The sequence below is a fragment of the Mustela erminea genome, chromosome 4 (assembly GCF_009829155.1).
Source record: "Mustela erminea isolate mMusErm1 chromosome 4, mMusErm1.Pri, whole genome shotgun sequence".
NCBI classification, from domain to species: Eukaryota; Metazoa; Chordata; class Mammalia; order Carnivora; family Mustelidae; genus Mustela; species Mustela erminea.
The window spans coordinates 102,054,908-102,073,731 of record NC_045617.1 but is presented as its reverse complement, the minus strand read 5'-3'; the positions used below and the strand labels follow the sequence as shown (position 1 = coordinate 102,073,731).

Sequence of the window (18,824 nt, the reverse complement as noted above, 5' to 3'; positions counted from 1 at the left end):
GTAGTACCACATTTTCCTTCTTTCCTCTACCCTTTTCTCAGAGGTTTTTCTTCCAAAGCAGCACTAATTGTGCCTTCCCTGAATAGTCTCTGAAGTCAAGTTTTGTTAAGTGTCTATTCTGTCCATGGGGTGCTGACCTGTGTGTACCCAAGTGCTTATTACTTCGGTGAGTACTTTTACAATGTCTTGGTAACCACTGATCTTTCAACTTCTTTTCTTTTAAGGATCTGTAATGGATTCAGCATCTCCGCCTATGGAAAAGAATCATTAATTCCATGTCCTGCCTCATTTGTTGGCTGCTATGCCTTTTTCTGTCCTGTTATCTTTTTCTCTACTGGCATCACTGGGAAACTTAAAACTTTCATTGAATTTTTAGAGAGTGCTTCATATTTTGTTGGTTCTAAATTCCACTTCTCATCTTCACTTTGGATAGACTCTCTCTGTGGTCACTAAGAAGCTATGGGAGTGACCCTGTTCTGGAAGCTCAGGAATCTACCTGTTTTCTAGGCCTGAATAGTTCAGCGATGATCTCCAAACCCAAGGGGATTGCCCATCATTGCATTAAAGAGAAGAAACATTTTAGTAAATTGAAATAATTCCCAATAAATCATTGCCTGAGCCTCGAAAGACTTAATATTTGTTTCAAAATGAGAGGAGAAAGAACAACTAAGATGTGTCAGGTGAATTTGAATTGTAGAATCTTTGTAGTAAAAGTCTTCTAGGCGTGTATTTATTTTTTTCCATTTGATTTTATTTCTTTTCAGTGTTCCAGCATTCATTGTTTATGCAGCACACCCAGTGCTCCATGCAATACATGCCCTCCATAGTACCCACCACCAGGCTTACCCAACCCCCACCTCCCCTCCAAAACCCTTAGTTTGCTTCTCAGAGATTTATTTATTTTAGAGGGAGAGAGAGAGAGCATACATGCACCAGTTAAGGGGAGGAGCAGAAGGAGAGGGAGAATCTCAAGCAGACTCTTTGCTGAGTGGGGAGCCCCATGCAGGGCTTGATCTCATGATCCTGAGATCATGACCTGAGCCGAAATCAAGAGTCGGTCATTTAACCAGCTGAGCCACCCAACTGTCCTGACTTGACCTTACTTTGGAGACTATGATTATAGACCAAATGATGGGATAGATAAGCTGGTAAAGGATATTCATCAGTCATGAAAGCTTTGGAGGCATCTGTGGAAATGAAACCATCTCCCTGTAAATCTTGGATTAGCTTTGCTTCTAATCTCTTGTGAGGTCAGATGGATCCAGGAGTGTGACTCCTCAAAATAACTGTTTAGTTGAAATATTTTGGAAGACTCAAAAGTGTTTACTGTATTTTAGAAAATGAAAATATTTTGCATATTCAGCAAATTATCATTAATCACAAGGAAGGCACCAGCTGAAGATAGAGTAGTATATTCTGCAGTAACAAATAAGTTCCAAATGCCTGTAACTCAAAATAAAGAAAAGTTTATTGCTCATCAGGCTACGCATTTATTAGCAGCAGTGACAGGTCCCTCTTTTCCTCACATGGAGACTTAGGCTGATAGAAGTTCCACCATCTAGATCATAACTACTTGTAGGAGCAGGTATGTGGAGAATCAGACAGTGGTTTTTAAACTACTTCTATTCATCTTTAATTATCCAGGGCAAATTTTATAAACCACACCAAGTTCAAGAGTCAGCAATGTACGATTCCCCTATATGCTTGGAAGTGGAGAGAATTGGGGTATTGGTAAATGGTGGTCATATCTACTAAATAAAAATTGGAAAAAAATCAGAATGGATTTTTCCTCCAAGAAGTTGGGATCTAATAAAACACATAACACGTACACAGTGTTGTCAAGATAGTTGTTGGGGTGCCTGCGTTGCTCAGTCCATTAAGTGGCTGCCTTCGCTCAGATCACAATCCCAGGGTCCTGGAATTGAGCCCCTCGTCAGATTCCCTGCTCAGTGGAGAGACTGCTTCTCCTTCTGCCTGCTGCTCTACCTACTTGTGCTCTATCTCTCTATCTCTCTGTCAAATAAATAAATAAATCTTAAATACAACAACAACAACAACAACAACAAACATAGCTGTTAAGTGCCAAGGAAGTTGAATAAAATTCTCTCTAAGCTGTAGGGCCGTGCAAAATTGAAAGAGGCCTCAAGAAAGTAACCTTCAGCAGGTTAATCACATCTATATACTATATGGGCTGTCCCTAACCAATTTAAGAAATCTATAATTTAGGGATGCTGTGGTTCTTAAGATGTTGCACTGTGTGTGTGTGTGTGTGTGTGTGTGTGTGTTAGTAAATTTTTCTAAGTATATCCATAGGAATATTTCCTGGAACTGGAATTGATTATAGGATCAAAGGGTAAAATGCATAATTAACTCTGATACAAATTGCCTATTTAACTTCCAGTAAGTTTGTACTCTCCCAGCAAGCATGTGAAAATGTCTTTCCTCACACTCTTATCAGCACTGAGTTTCATTAACGTTTCTAATTTTTACCAGTACCAGTTAAAAATAGTATTGGTTTGGTTTGCATTTCTTTATTAGTAAGGTAAAGCACCTTGTTATGTGAGTTTTGGGCATTTTGTTAATTCTCTGTCATTTCCTTTTTAGTCATATCTTTTTTTGGCTTTGTATTGGGCTATTAGTCTTTTTAAAAATTGATTTTTATAGATTTCCTATATGGTATGAAAATATTTTTTCCTGGTTTTTATTATGTGTTTTGACTTGGTCTTGGGAATTTTAGCCATACATAAGGTTTAAATTTTTATGTATGTGTAGATTTTTTCATTTTTTCTCTTCTGTGTCTATGTAAAAGGATTCCACATTCCAACATTTTGTAGGTAATAACTCTACTTTTAGACTTTTGTTATTTTATGTTTTATTCTTTATAACTTTGGTATTTGGAGTGAAGTTATATGAGCATTTATATTTTTCCCTCTCTTTTCCCAAATGGATAGTCAGTTGCCACAACAATATTTATGGAATCATCACTTTTTTCTCCATTTATTTGGAATCTCCTCGTTACCCCTAAATTTCCATTTTCATATGGGTTTGTGTTTTTGGCTTTCCATTTTGTTCCATTTATCTGTCTACATCCTCTCCAACACCAAATTGTTCTTAATTGTTGTCACTTCATAATATGATTTAATGTTGGCAGGCCTAGTAGTTCCTCATTATTCTTTAGAATCAAAATTTTCCTGGCTATTCTTATATGCTTATTTTTCCAGATAAAGCTCAGTATCTTTTCTTTAGTTTTTAAGAAATTCCTACTCATATTTTGATTAGGACTCCTTTTATGGATTTATTATAGAATCATTGACATAATTTCAATACTGAGTTTTTTCATTTAAGATCATGATTTATTTACCTTTTTATTTCAGTCTTGAAACTCAGTGAAATAGCATTGATTTTTTTTTCACATAGTCTTCTAATATTACCTAAGTTTATATGTGGGAATTTTTATCTCCTTTGTTTCTATTATAAATGGAAACTTTTCTTTAATATATTTTCATATTGGTTATTATTTATATATAAAATATTTTTGCATATTATCTTTTTAAAGCAGGAATTAACTACATAATCTATGATTTAGGGTATTAGGTATATTGGCATAGTAGATGTATGAACATACATAAGGTTGTCCTTTTTCTTCCTTCTAGTTTTTAACTTCTTATTTCTACATTTTGTCTAAATTCATTGGCTAGTCAAAACTGGCTAGAAAAACATGAAAAGTAGTGGTGCTGTTGGGTGACTTTTTTTTTTTTAAAGTTTCAAGCACAGTCTCTTGTAGCTACAGGTTTATGGCTGCTTTGGTAGTACAACTCTGTCAACAGCAGGTGGATATTTGTGATTTTGTATCTTTGACTTTTGATTCCAGCCAATAGCAGCACCCATAGCCTTTGTTTTAGTTATGGCCCTCTATACACTAATTTATTAACTACTAATAATTAATGATAGGTGACTTAAACTTATCAGACATCCATTGCACTCTTAGTTGTTGTTGTGTGGGTTTTTTTTTTTTTTTTTTTCCTTGAGCCATTCTGTCCATCTTGAAAGGATTTTTGGACCGACCATCATTGATTCAGAGGATTTAAGAATAGTATTTGTGGAAAAAAAAAATAGTATTTGTGGCCACATCTTTGATTTGGTTCTTCCCAGAGGTTGTTTTAATTGAACTTCTTTTAAATGTCTTCTCCAGTTTCATCATTTATCTGTTAAAGATGAGAAAAAAAAGTTGTGCCTTCCAATCCCAGGACTTTTGTACTTCGTCTGTTCCTTTTAGTTACTACTTGAAAATCAAACAATCTTTTCTGGGCTTCTTTCTTTTATAGTGCCTTTTGCAAGCAGCCAATACCAATCAATTCATGATAGCAACCAATTCATGATACCAACATTCTGTTTTCTCAGTTCTTTACCTCTAGGTCTAAGTCCATTTGATGCATTATTTGCCTTTGCAAGTATTAGCAAAGTTTTTTTTTTTTTTTTAGATATTTACCATTTATTAAATGAATCATCATTTTTCAAACATCTAATTATTGTTTTCCCTGTTCACTACCTAGCCCCAAAGCCACTACCATATATAATTTTTAATACTGTTGTTTTGGCAGCCTCCTTTTTCTAGCATACCAGTTTTTGTGTTAATTAACATAGTTGAAGCTATATTACAGTAGCAGATGACCAACACAAGAGTGTTTATTTGCCTTTTGCCTTATATACTCATTGTGGAGATTTTGGCTTAACTTTACAACTTCTTTGTTTTAAACCTTGGATATAACTTGGGTGAACAACATGAGTTTGAAGTTCACAGGTCCACTTATATCTGGATTTTTTTCAACAAAATACAGCATAATACTGTAAACATATTTTCTTTACTTTCCTAATAACATTTTCTTTTCTTTAGCTTCCTTCATTATAAGAAGACAATATAATACACATATCATAAAAATTATGTGTTAATAATTTGTGTTATTCATAAGACTTCTAGTTAACAGTAGAGTATTAGTTGTTAAGTTTTTGGAGATGGAGAAGTTACATGTGGATTTTCAATTGCATGGAGGTCAGCCCCCAACCCCTGAATTCTTCAGAGGTTTACTGTATTTGGGTAACACTTTCTTGTGTTCTGTATTTTGTAGATATTGTTTCAGTATTCCTCAAAAATTTTCTCACTAAATTTTTCTCCATGTTAATATCTATGCCATGCTTTTGTATTTTACTTAAAAATCTTGCTTATGCACATAAGGATAGCTTTGTCCAGATTTTTATTTTTCTGTTCCAGTGTGAGTGAATGCTCCCAGTCTTCTCACTTCATCTGAGATTTGTTATCTCTGGTAAATTAAAATGTGAAGATTCTGTTTTCTGTACTCTGTACCCAGAAAGTGGAGTTCTTAGACTTTGTTCAGCCTTAATAAGGAATCCTGGTTTGTCCTCTTCCTTCTGTATTTCTATCAAGTATTTATTGTCCAGCTACATTCCATTTTATTAAGAGTATATCTTTGTCTAGTCCCACCATCAATAGATTATTTTAGCACAGCTTCTAAAAAGTTAGCTCAGGTAGTCTTCTTAACTTAATCTTTTCTCTCTATAGAAACGGTTACCACTCCTTCCTGCCCCAAGCAAAAAGGAAAAAAAAAATCAAGAAGTGGTTTTTGTTCTCATATTGGGAGTCTACATGTAGGGGAAAGAATATCATTCAGTTTCTTATTGCACCTCTTGATCTCCCCCTGAATTTTATTTTATTTTTTCATATTCTTGGGTTAAACTACTGAATTTTGGGATTACTAAACTCTAGAATGTAAGGGCTTTTAGTGGATCTTCTGTCTGTCTACCTCATATATACACAGATTGTTATTATCATGTTATTTATGTACTTATCCAAAGACTCTCGTTTTTCCTTCTTGTTGGTCTGATCTCCCTTAGAGTGTTCTCTTCCATTCTAATCTGATGGGAAGGAGGAAAGAGAAGTCGTAGCAGTAACTCTCCCTTTAATAAATTCTGTGGAAGTTGTGGGCTGCAGTCCTCTACACACACATTCTGTTAGCAAGGACTTGGTTAGGTGGCCATGCTTAACTGCAAAGTAGGCTGGGAAGTAGAGTCTCTACTTGGGAAGCTGTGTGCCCAGAAAAAATTCTCTGTGGTAGTATAAGGTGGACAGATTTTTGGATATAACCGTGAGCCTAGCATACTTTTTATATTACATACACTTATAGATAAATTAAAGGAACCAAACATAATACAGATAAATCTAAAATATAATGTCATTTTTATTCCTTATTTGACATCAGTTATCATAGGAGAAGATGAGGGAATTCCTGGACTCTCAGCCCCAGTTCCCTCTCTGTAAAAATTTATTTTATAATACCTCCCATTCTTTCACTAATGGAAAGGAATATCTCAATGTGGAATAGATGAGTTGTTAAAATTAAGTTTTGTTTTGTTTTTAAATTAAGAAGGTCAATAATGTATTGGTCTAGTTAGATAAGTACCTTTCCAGATTTTCCTACAATTAACCAGAGTGGATAAAGAATGAAACTGGTTTAGGATAAAACAGAATAAGTGAATGAATATTAGCGCTCCTACACAAGAGGTCATAGAAATAACCCTGTCCAGGAGGTTTAAAGCCTCCCAGTGGAAGGTGCTCTGGATATTACTGTTTAAGCATCAATAAATCATTGAGGCTTCTTGATGAAGGTCAAGGGAAGAATATACACATTAACTTTTTCTGCTCTTAAACTCCCATAAAGCCACAATCATGAAATAGTAATTATAATAATAAAACCTAAAATGATAGAATAAAAAAAAGAAGATAATAGCTCTACATTTTTGGAATCTGAAAGGACCCAAGGAAGCTCTATCTTAAAATAAAAAGTGATAAGACTCATATGAGAGAGAATCCCTTTTGCATGTGTGCACATGTGCACACATCCCTAAGGCTTAGGAAATGGTAATACAAGTATTTCTGAAAATGGAAGTGACTAGAAGGTAGAGCTAGAAATGGAAGCATGGGGATATCTGGGTGGTTCAGTCAGTTAAGCATCTGCCTTTGGCTCAGTTCACGATTCCAGAATCCTGGGATCTAGTCCAGCATTGGGCTCCATGCCCAGCAGGGAGCCTGCCTCTCCCTCTGCCTGTCACTCCCTCTGCTTGTGTGTTCCCTGTCTCTCTCTCTCTCTCTCTCTGACAAATAAATAAATAAATAAAATCTTTAAAAAAATTAAAAAATGGAAACATGGTTGAATATTTCTTTAAGAATAGTGAGATCCTTGGTATCCTGTTATTCCTTCCCAACCTCTGTGTGGTTAAGTCAGTCTCTTTTCTTCTACCCTGGCAAGATACACAGGTTTACTATCTGGAGAGTATAAAGCTGAAGGTCTCTAGACTGGAAAGAAAAGGTGGAGTTGGACTACAACTATAGGCAAAGAAGATCCTTCTGTGGGGAATCCACTGATAGCCAGAGCTATTTAGGTAAATGACGCAGCCACACCATATATGGAGAATTTCAGTCATTGAACTGTACTCCCTGAGAGTTTATCATCAGCTTCCATATGAACTGATCATCAAGAACCAGAAAATAATCTTAGGAAAATTAAAGATCAGCAAGAAATCTCGGAAGAAACTGGTAAAAGACCTGAGCAGAAGACTTGGACAAAGTCTCATTAGTGCCCTCAGGGAGGGAGAACTCCTGATAGATGGTGCTTCTGTTGTGTTCATTGGTAGGAAGTGATGGGACTTCAGAGCCAATAAAGAGGCACTCCTGTAGCACATGACCTCCTCGTAGACCATGTTCCGTATCCTGGGTCCTGATTTCCATTTCCAGGGTCTGCAGGCCTCTTTACTCTCTCGGTTCTGGTAACACAGTATGCTTAGAGGTAGCTGAGGGAAGGTTGTGTATGTGAAATGTGGATGGAGTTTGGGTGTGTGGTGGGAGTCTACATGTGTAAGCATGGGGTCATATAGATGAAAAGTCTTCCATAGTTTTAGCATAGTGGATGATTATGACCATATCTATGCTTAATATTGTACAATTTTACATTGTAAGACACTAAAAACAGAAGATCCTACATGCTTTCTGAGAGGGAAGAACCCTACAACCACCAAAAGAAAATGTCATATACAAGTGATCAGAATCAGAAAGGCTTCAGATATCTCACTAGTGTCACTAAAGTCAAGAAGGGAATGGAGCGCTCTAGCTGCCATCTTGCGTCCCCGCGTGTGTGCACCTAATCTCAGCTGGTCCGCCTGAGACCCCCTGAGCGCCAACCCTAGTCCCCCGCGCGGTCCCATTTCCGCTCCAACAAGATGAAAGAAACTATCATGAACCAGGAGAAACTCGCCAAACTGCAAGCACAAGTGCGCATTGGTGGGAAAGGAACTGCTCGCCGAAAGAAGAAGGTGGTTCATAGAACAGCTACAGCAGATGATAAAAAACTTCAGTTCTCCTTAAAGAAGTTAGGGGTAAACAATATCTCTGGTATTGAAGAAGTGAATATGTTCACAAACCAAGGAACAGTGATCCACTTTAACAACCCCAAAGTTCAGGCATCGCTGGCAGCGAACACTTTCACCATTACAGGCCATGCTGAGACAAAGCAGCTGACAGAAATGCTACCCAGTATCTTAAACCAACTTGGTGCAGACAGTCTGACTAGTTTAAGAAGACTGGCTGAAGCTCTGCCCAAACAATCTGTGGATGGAAAAGCACCACTTGCTACCGGAGAGGATGATGATGATGAAGTTCCAGATCTTGTGGAGAATTTTGATGAAGCTTCCAAGAATGAAGCAAACTGAATTGAGTCAACTTCTGAAGAAGATAAAACTTAAAGAAGATACTGGGAGCTGCTATTTTATATTATGACTGCTTTTTAAAATTTTGTTCATGGATCTGATAAAATCTAGATCTCTAATATTTTTAAGCCCAAGCCCCTTGGACACTGCAACTCTTTTCAGTTTTTGCTTATACACAATTCATTCTTTGCAGCTTATTAAGCTGAAGAAGCCTGGGAATAAAGTTTGAAACAAGATTAATAAAGTTCTTTGCCTAGGAAAAAAAAAAAAGAAGGGAATGGAGCAGAGCCTTCAAAGGTCTATGAATTATTAATTACATAAGTGAACAGAATAAAGATGTTTTCAGAAATTTAAATTTCAGAAAGTTGTCTTCCATGAATTCGTTTTCAGGAAGCTATGGGATGATGTATTACCCTAACAAGGGAATAAACAGGAGAACAAATGTATACTGAAACAAATGAGAAGGCTCTAGAAAAGACAAAGAATATCAAAGTTTCAATGTATATGAGTATATTTCTCAGTGATTTTGACAGTTGGAGATTGGAGTTCAATGTTGTAATAAATTTATAAGAAAATAAGTAGTCAACCTCCTGCCCCTTCCAAAACAGGCAATTTTTAACTTGTAGGGCAAGAAAAGGCAAGCAATAGCATATTTATAGTTTAGTTGTCAATCTTAGTATCAGAAATGATAACAATTGATTTAATCAATGTTGCCATAGAAAGCTAAGGGAATTTGTGTTTCCTAGAAGTGGAGATGGGGAGAGGGTGCTGGTTGGTTTTAGAGGTCGATCCCTTCTTTCACAGTGGGAGGCCAGTAGATAATGCTGGAAACTGAAAATGCAGTAGCAATGTAACCATGGGGTCTGGTGATTTGAGTTTATAGAGATATGGAAGCTTAGAATGAAAAAAGCTGCCTTTGGAGGATTTTATCCATTCAATAACTCTGTCATTCTTTAAAATATGTGAATAATTTTAAAAAAATAAGATTTTAGATTTAAAAAATTTTTACTTAAGTGTAGCTGCTACAGTAATTTCAGGTGTACAATATAGTAATTTGGTGTCTGTGTATGATATGCTGTGCTCACCACAAGCATAGCTGTCATCCGTCATTATTATAATATCATTGACTCTGTTCCCTATGCTGTGCCTTTTATTCCCTTGACATTTTCATTTCATAACTAGAATCCTATATCTATAACTGCCTTTCACCCACTTTGACCATCTCTTCATTCCTCTTCCCTTTGGCAGCCATCAGTTTGTTCTCTGTAATTTATAGGTCTGTTTCATTTTTCTGTTGATTTGTTTTGTTTTGTTTTTTTTTTAGATTCCACATCTGAGTGAAGTCATATGGTATCTGTCTTTCTCAGTCTTATTTCACTTAGCATAATACTCTCTAGGTCCATCCATATTGTTGTAAAGGGCAAGATATTCTTTTTATGGCTGTATAATATTCCATTGTATGTACATATATGTACATGCCACATTTTTTTTCATCTATTCATTAATTGATGAACACTTGGGCTGTTTCCCTATATTGGGTGTTATAAATTATGCTGAAATAAACATAGGGTCTGTATATCTTTTTGTTTTACATTTTTGTTTTCTTTCTGCCAATACCTAGTAGTGGAATTTTAGATCATATTGTATTTCTCTTTTTAAATTTTTGAGGAAGCTTTTCACACTGGCTGTGCCAATTTCCACTCCCCACCTTTTTTTTTTTTTTACTTCCTTGCCAATACTTTTTAATTTCTTACCTTTTTGATTTTAGCCATTTTGACAGGTATGTGGTGATACCTCATTGTGGTTTTGATTTGCATTTCCTTGATGATGAGTGATGTTTCGCATCCTTTCATGTGTCTGCTGGCCATCTGGATGTCTTTGGAAAAATGTATGTTCAAGTCCTCTACCTATTTTAAAATCAGATTTTTTTTGGTGTTGAGTTGTTGAAGTTCTTCATATTTTTAAAGTATTAACCCCTTATTGGATATATCATTTGCAAGTATCTTCTCCCATTCAGTAGGTTGCCTTTTTGTTTTATTGATAATTCCTTTGCTGTGCAGAACCTTTTTATTTTGATGAAGTCCCAATAGTTTATTTTTGTTTTTTTGTCCTTTGCTTTAAAAGCAGACATATCCAGAAAAATGTTGTGATGACAAGTGTCAGAGACATTATTGCCTGTGCTCTCTTCTAGAATTTTTCTGGTCTCAGGTTTCACATTTAGGTCTTTAATCCTTTGAGCTTATTTTTTGTGTATGGTGTTGAAAAGGATTCTAGTTTCGTTATTTTGCATGTTAATTATTTGGTTTCCCCATTTATTGAATAAACTCTCTTTTCCCCATTGTATACTCTTGCTTTCATTGTTATAGATAAATTGACCATATAAGAATGGGTTTATTTCTTGGCTCTCTATTTTGTGCCACTACCATACAGTTTTGAGTACTGTAGCTTTGTAGTGTATCTTGAAATCTGGAAGTATGATATCTTCAGGTTTTTTCTTCTATATCAGGATTTCTTTGGATCTCTGGGGTCTTTTGTGGTTTCATACAAATTTTAGCATTATTTCTTCTAGTTCTGAAAAAGTGTTGATGGTATTTTTATAGGGATTACATTGAATTACAGTTTTCAAAGTATAGATTTTTTTACTTCCTTGGTTAAGTTTATACCTAGGTATTTCATTCTTTTTGGTACAACTTTGTGATTCTTTTCTTAATTCTCTTTCTGTTACTTCTTTATTAGTGCACAGAAATGCTACTTATTTCTGGGTATTAATTTTATATTCTACAACACTATTGAGTTCATGTACTACTACTAGTTTTTTTGCTGCATCTCCAAAATTTTGTTTTGAAAAAATAGTAGTAAAAGGAATACATGTAAACATAGATCGCGGTTGATGCAGCAGAGAGAAAACTTGTCCATTGCCACCTATAATCCTCTGCATTTAGTAGAAAGTACGTGCACACAATGGTCACACAGACAGTCACGATGCAGAGCATGACCAGCACCAGCATCATGAAGCCATACACATAATATATCTTATATGCCCAGAAAGACGTGAAGATGAAATACATTTCAATAAAGATTGAGTCAAAAGGTAAAATTCCTCCCAGGCAAACAATAACTGCAGGCTCCATGAACCATTTTTTCTCCGGTATGGGACGAGGCACAGCATTGACACGACAAGGAAAGTTGGGCTGACCTGACAGATCATTGTGTTTTCATTTTCATTTGTTTTCATGTTTTTTGATTTAACCTAGGAAATAAAAGACCTTTACTCTGAAAACTATAAGACACTGAGAAAATAAATTCATAATGACACAATGGAAAGATATTTTAAGTCAAGGACTAGAAGAATTAATGTTAAAATGCCCACATTACCCAAAGCAATCTACAGGTTCAGTAGAATTCCTTAAAATACCAAGAGCATTTGGGGCACCTGGGTACCTTAGTTGGTTAAGCAATTAACTCTTGATTTTGATCTTGATCACTCAGATCATGATTTCAGGGTCCTGAGATGGAGCTCTGCATTAGGCTCCAAACTGAGCCTGAGCCTACTTAGGATTCTCTCCCTCTCTTTCTCTCTCTCATTCTACCTCTCTCCCTCCTGCTCATGCTTGCACTCCCCAGCACAGCAAAATAAATAAATAAATGATATATAAATAAATATATAAATATATTTATATATAAGTAATATATAAATATAAATATATATACACCAACAGCATTTTTCACAGAACTGGAAAAACTTCACCTAAGTCTCAAAAATATTTTCTTTTTCTAATCCTAAAGGAAACCCTGATAAATGAGCATTGATCTTTCATAGAGATAAGGTTTTAATGTAGATATGTGTTTAACTGTTCGAAGATTTTTTTTCCAGTAGATTTTGACAAAGGTGAAGCTAAAGAATTTATGTTATATTTTAGGCTGAAATATATTTTCTTCCATTAATTTTAGTTTCATTTTCAGGGTGACCGTGGACTTCCTGGTTTTCCTGGGCTTCATGGAATGCCAGGATTAAAGGTTGAAAAAAAAATCTAGTCTTTTAATATTCACTAATTTTGCATTTTATTTGAAATTAGAAGTCCTTTATGTTACAAATGTGTTATAAGTAAATGCTCAAATATAAAGTATATTAAAGTAAATGATTGGATTGCTACCATAGTTACATAAAGCTTTTTACAAATTTTCTTTAAAATTTCCAGTCACAAATTTTATGGTACTTAAACACTGACGAGTATGTTTTAATATATGGAAATTCTTTTAATTCTAAGCCCTGTACTTTAGGCCCTGTGAAAGTTCCAGCTATCCTTATTTTTCCTTGTTTTTCTTCATAAAGCCTCAAATGTAGGGCTTTTGTAAATAAAATTTAAATTATTTTATTCCTATTTTATTTTATGTTGGCCATTAAACCTTGTTTATAATTGGTGTTTATTTCCTTTAAACTTAAAGAGACATTTTTGTATTTCTCTAAAAGTCAATTATTTTAATTCCAGTTACTGGACATACAGTATTGTATTAGTTTCAGGTGTACAATACAGTGATTCAGCAATTCTATACCTCATTACTTGGTTCTCATCAAAATTTTACTCTTAATTCCCTTTACCTATTTCATCCATCCCCCACCTCCCCTCTGATAGACTTTATTTTCAACGAATACCCTCAGTTAAAGTTCTTTTTTTTTTCAACAAGAACATTTTTTACTTGAAGCATAATTCAGAATACATGGTTTGAAAAGGTGTATATAAAACATGAGAAATAGAATACACATGTTCTTCAGGTACACACAGAATTCCCTGGTTAAATCACATAAAAAGAGACATAACAAATACTGGAATTGAAATAAAGATTTTAAAAAATAAATAAAAATAAAATTCAGTGTTTGTATTTTCTCTTTTAGGGTGAAATGGGCCCCAAAGGGGATAAAGGATCAACTGGATTTTATGGCAAAAAGGGAAGTATGAGTTATAAAACAAAATATCCATATGGAACCTTGAATGTCATGGAAGTAGAAAACTCATGTTTCAGTCCCAGCTGACTCACCATTATAGCAATTAGCTTTGTTTACCTTTCTCAGGAAATTTATTTAGAATACTGAAAATATAGAATAATACCTGGTATGTGGTATTTGATAAGAAAGCATCATGTTATTGATCATTCTGATTTTTTAAAGTATTTGTAGAGAGAGATTCCTTGGGAGGAAGTGGGAGCTGCTTGACATCATGTCCATGGAGAATCACTGTTCTGGGCCTTCTAATTTCTTCACATTGTAGGAAGATTATATTTTCTCTGCCTTTTAATTTTGCCAAGATGTGGTTTCTGTGTTTAGACATTTGTAATAATCCTGCATTCACCATTTTTTTTTTTTTTTTAATGTCTTTGTGTCGGCTGGCCTGGTAAAATAATGTTTTGCCAGGAGTTGTAGAGCCAACACTAGCTGTCGTTTCATGAATTCTGTCACTACATAAAGATGTTGACTTACTTTTTAACAGAAGTTTGAGTTGGAATTTTTAAATCCTTGTTGTACTTCCTCTAGGGATGGTATCTGGGGCATTCCCAATCGTCCAGTTATCATCATAGGCTAGCCTACAAAACTCGCTAGCAAAACTAGGCTGTCCAGAAACTCTAGTAAAAGAATTGTTTACCTTTATACCAAGAAAGTTGAGAAACCACCAAGATCCGCATGTGTGTGCCCAAGCCAACTTCAAAGAATTTGTGCTGTGAGACCTAAAGTCTTAGGAATTTGCCTAAAATGGAAAAACATGTCAACAGGGCCCATGGTGGTTCCATGTGTGCTAAATATGCCCATACCAAGGTCAAGCATGCTTTCTTTCTTGAGCAGAAATTCACTGTGGAAGTGTCGAAGGCACAAACACAGAGTCAGAAAGCTAAACAAACAAACAAAAAATGAAGCTCTTTTTGAGTAATAAAAACAAAAATTTAAATTATTGCATGGATTGTTTTCTAAGTGTTTGTTTTTAATATAGGGTGCAAAAGGTGAAAAAGGGAATGCTGGTTTTCCTGGCCTTCCTGGACGTGCTGTGAGTTTGACAGAAGAAGCTTTTGAGTATTTTAAAAATCATCTTGTACTGTCTTCTTTTAGAAAGAAAAAGTAGTACAAAAATGTATTATAATATCTGTATTTATTTTTTAGGGTGAACCAGGAAGACATGGAAAGGATGGATTAATGGGTAGTCCTGGTTACAAGGTATTTACATAAAAAACTCAAAAGATTTCTGTAACTTGTGAGTGAACATTAGAAAAATGTACTGATATATGACTTTTTTTTTTTACACTATGACAATGGCATAAAATAATGAGCTGAAAGTTGTTTTACTGTAATTTAAAAATGGTAGTGAAGTTCTTTTGAGTCTATTGAGAATTCTTAGGTGTTAGAAATAAAATCCCTGGATATCAGAAGTTTGAACTTCTTTGCTAAGTCATTCAAATGGATTTGTTTGGTGGGTTAGAAGAAGAGGTACCGTGCTCTTATCTCCCAATAAGGGAGGTACATGGGTGGGAGGTAGGGGGACTTCATCCTTAACCTCAACAACTTCTTTATTAGTTGTGTGGTGGTATTAGTATGAGAGAATTAGAGCAAGAGGAACTGCAAGGTGCCTGTCATTCACACCCCTAAAAAACTCAAAAGGCACATGCCCTTATGATGATGGGTTTGCACCTCATATTCTTACTGAGAGAAACTTTTTTCATTAATTATCAAGTAGAAATGGACTTCCTCTGTTGTAGCTTGTTAAATAAATGGGTATCAATCCTATGAATATATTGTCAGTCTATCTGGAATATGCCAGCAGCCCACGTAATTGTTCTGCTGTAAGTTTTTTGAATACCTAAAGAGAGGATTTGTGTAATCCATCAACCAGTGAGGTCACTTGGTCAAAATTTGATTTAGAGATGTCATCATGTTCCTAGGGATCACATTGAATGTGTAGGTCATTTGTGGTAGTGTGAATATTTTAACAATAAAAAATGTTCCAATCCATAAACCTAGGGATTAGGGGTGGCTTTTCATTTATCTGAGTCTTCATTAATTTCTTTCATCAGTGTTTTTTAATTTTTAGTGTATAAGTCTTTCTCTTCCTTGGTTTAGTTTATTTCAAAGTATTTTATTATTTTGATGCTATTTGAAATATGTTTGCTTTCTTAATTTCTGTTTTGTATAGTTTGCTGTTAGAGTATAAAAATGCAACTGATTTTCATATGTTGATTTTGTATCCTGCAACATTGATGAATTTATTATTTTTGACAGTTTTTTGATGGAGTTCTTAGGTTTTTCCATATGTGAGATCATGTCATCTACAGAGACAATTTTACTTCTTTTACAATTTGGATGTTATTTATTTCTTTTTCTTACCTAATTTATCTGGCTAGTACTTCTAGTACTTTGTTGAAAAGAAGTGGCAAGACAGGGCATCTTTGTCTTGTTCTTGATCTGAAAGGAAAAGCTTTCAGTTTTCATCATTAAATATGTTCACTTTGGGTTTTTCATATATATCTATACACACACACGTGTGTGTATGATCTTTATTGTGTTGTGTTTAATCCCTTCTATACCTAGTTTTTGAGAGTTTTAATTGTGAAATGACATTGAGTTTTGTTAATTTTTTATTTCTACATTTCTTGAGATGATCATATGATTTTTATCTTTTTTTCTGTTAATCTGGTATATCACATTGATTTGCATATACTGCCATCTTTGCATCCAAGGGATAAACCCCATTTGATTGTGGTGGATGATCCTTTCAATGTACTGTTAAATTCAGTTTGATACTATTTGTTCAGGACTTTTACATGTATGTTCATCAAGGATGTTGGCCTGTAGTTTTCTTTCCTTGTGGTGTCTTATTTGGCTCTAGTATCAGGCTAATATTAGCTTCATAAAATGATTTGGTGACTGTTCCCTTTTTTATTTTTTGGAAGATTTTAAGGATCCATATCAATTCTTTAAACGGTTAGTGGAATTTACCTAACAGTGAATTCTGCCTGTCCTGGGACTTTCTTTATTCTAGGAAATTTTTGATTACTGATTCAGTGTCCTTACTTGTTATTGATCTGTTTAGGCTTTCTCTTTCATCTTAATTCAGTCTTGTTAGGTTTTACGTTCCTAGGAATTTATCCATTTCTTCTAGTTTGTCCAATTTGTTGGCATATAATTATTCATAATGGTCCCTTGTGTTTTTTTTTTTTTTTTTATTTCGGTGGCATCAATTGTAATGTCTCTTCTTTTGTTTCTGATTTTATTAGAGTCTTACCTTTTTTCCTTAGTTGAGCTAAGGATTTGTCCATATTTTAGATCTTTAAAAAAAAAATCCAAAATTTTTTAGATCAACTCTAGCTTTAATTATTTTTTCTTTTGTTTTTATATTCTGTATGTCATTTATTCTTGTTCTAATATTAATTATATCCTTCCTCCACCTAATTTTGGGCTTAGTTTTTCTTTTCCTAATTTTTGCCCCCCTTTTTATTGAAAAATAAAAAATATTTTTAAAAAATTTATTTGAGAGAGAGAGAGAGAGACAAAGAGAGGGGGGAGAGGCAGAGAGAGAAGGAGAAGCAGTCTCACCACTGAGCAAGGAGCCCTACACAGAGCTTGATCCCAGGATCCTGGGATCATGACCTGAGCCCAATGCAGGTGCTTAACTGACTTTGCCACCCAGGCACTTCTAGTTTATTTCCCTTTTTGATATTAATCTGGGTAGCATGTTTGCATGGACATACCTATAAGTGTAAACCTTACTTTACTTTTTAACAACTTTATTCATAAATGAGCCACACATTATACAGTTTACCTATTTAATTTATTGTATACATAATTCAGTGGTTTTGAGTATATTTACATAGTTATTCAATAATCACTGATCAGATCTATGTTTGAAAATACTTTCTTGCCATCTTTGGGTTGCTTTTTCACTTACTGTACCTTTGATAAGAAAAGTTTTTAATCTAGATTAAGTCCAACTTCTTAAATTCTTTTGTGGTTCATGCCTTTTGTGTCATATTTATGAATATTTACCTAACTTAAGGTTATAAGATTTTCTCTTGTCTTTTCTTCTAAAAGAGAAAAAAAGTCAATTTTTCTAAATACTTATATTTAGAACATTATATTTTCTAAAACTTTATTATCTTAGCCTATCAATTTAGGCCTATAATCCATTTTTGATGATTTTTTAAAAGTTTTTTCCAGCTTTATTGAAAAATAATCGACATATTATAATTTGTAAATTTAAGAAATGATTTCTTATAACATTGCAAACTTTTAACATTGTGTAAATTTTGTACAATTTGATAAATTGGTATACATCTGTATTGCAATATAATCTACATAAAAATGTTAATACATCTACTATCTCATATAGTTGCCACTGTTTTTATGCATGTATCGTAAGGAATTTTAAGATCTACTCTCTTAGCAACTTTTATGTATATAGTACAGTAGAGATAAACTTCAGAGGTCTTGTGGGTTTTGTTCCAGACTGCCTCAATAAAGTGATTATCTCAATAAACTAAGTCAAATTATTATTATTACTTTTTTGGTTTCCCAGTGCATATAAAAATTATGTTTCCCAGTGCATATAAAAAATAAACACTATACTGTACTGTTCAAAAGCATTATGTCTTTAAAGAAAAACAGTAAACTAGTTCTGAGTTTTCAGTGGGTCATAATTACTGATCACAGATCACCATAACAAATACAGTAATAATGAAAAAACTGGAAATATTGCAAGAATTACCAACATGTGACAGAGAGACACAAAATGAACAAATGTTGTTAGAAAAATGGTGGCAGCAGACCTATTTTATACAAGATTGCTATAAACTTTCAACTTGTAAGAATGTGATATATGCAAAGTTTAATAAAGGGAAGCACAATAAAAAAGTATGTATATATTATTAACTATGATCATCATGCTGTACATTAGATCCCAAGAACTTTTTCATATTATAGTTGCAAGATTTTTTTTTTAATAATTTTTTATTTTTTATAAACATATATTTTTATCCCCAGGGGTACAGGTCTGTGAATCACCAGGTTTACA

General features: G+C 34.2%; 2 protein-coding genes across 5 annotated transcripts in view; both read left to right on the top strand.

Annotated features, from left to right (window-relative positions):
* The window catches only part of COL21A1 (collagen type XXI alpha 1 chain), a 280,569-nt gene that overhangs the window by 181,122 nt on the left and 80,623 nt on the right, over positions 1-18,824 (top strand). For all 4 annotated transcript variants that reach the window (XM_032340301.1, XM_032340302.1, XM_032340300.1 and 1 more), the window contains 4 exons: positions 12,739-12,792; positions 13,670-13,723; positions 14,757-14,810; positions 14,924-14,977. In XM_032340301.1, the coding sequence (XP_032196192.1) occupies positions 12,739-12,792; positions 13,670-13,723; positions 14,757-14,810; positions 14,924-14,977 (216 nt within the window). The remainder of the gene's footprint in view (positions 1-12,738; positions 12,793-13,669; positions 13,724-14,756; positions 14,811-14,923; positions 14,978-18,824) is intronic.
* LOC116588784 (transcription factor BTF3) lies at positions 8,229-9,045 on the top strand. Its single transcript, XM_032340305.1, has one exon. It carries the CDS (start codon positions 8,290-8,292, stop codon positions 8,776-8,778), a length of 489 nt encoding a protein of 162 aa, XP_032196196.1. The 5' UTR covers positions 8,229-8,289; the 3' UTR covers positions 8,779-9,045.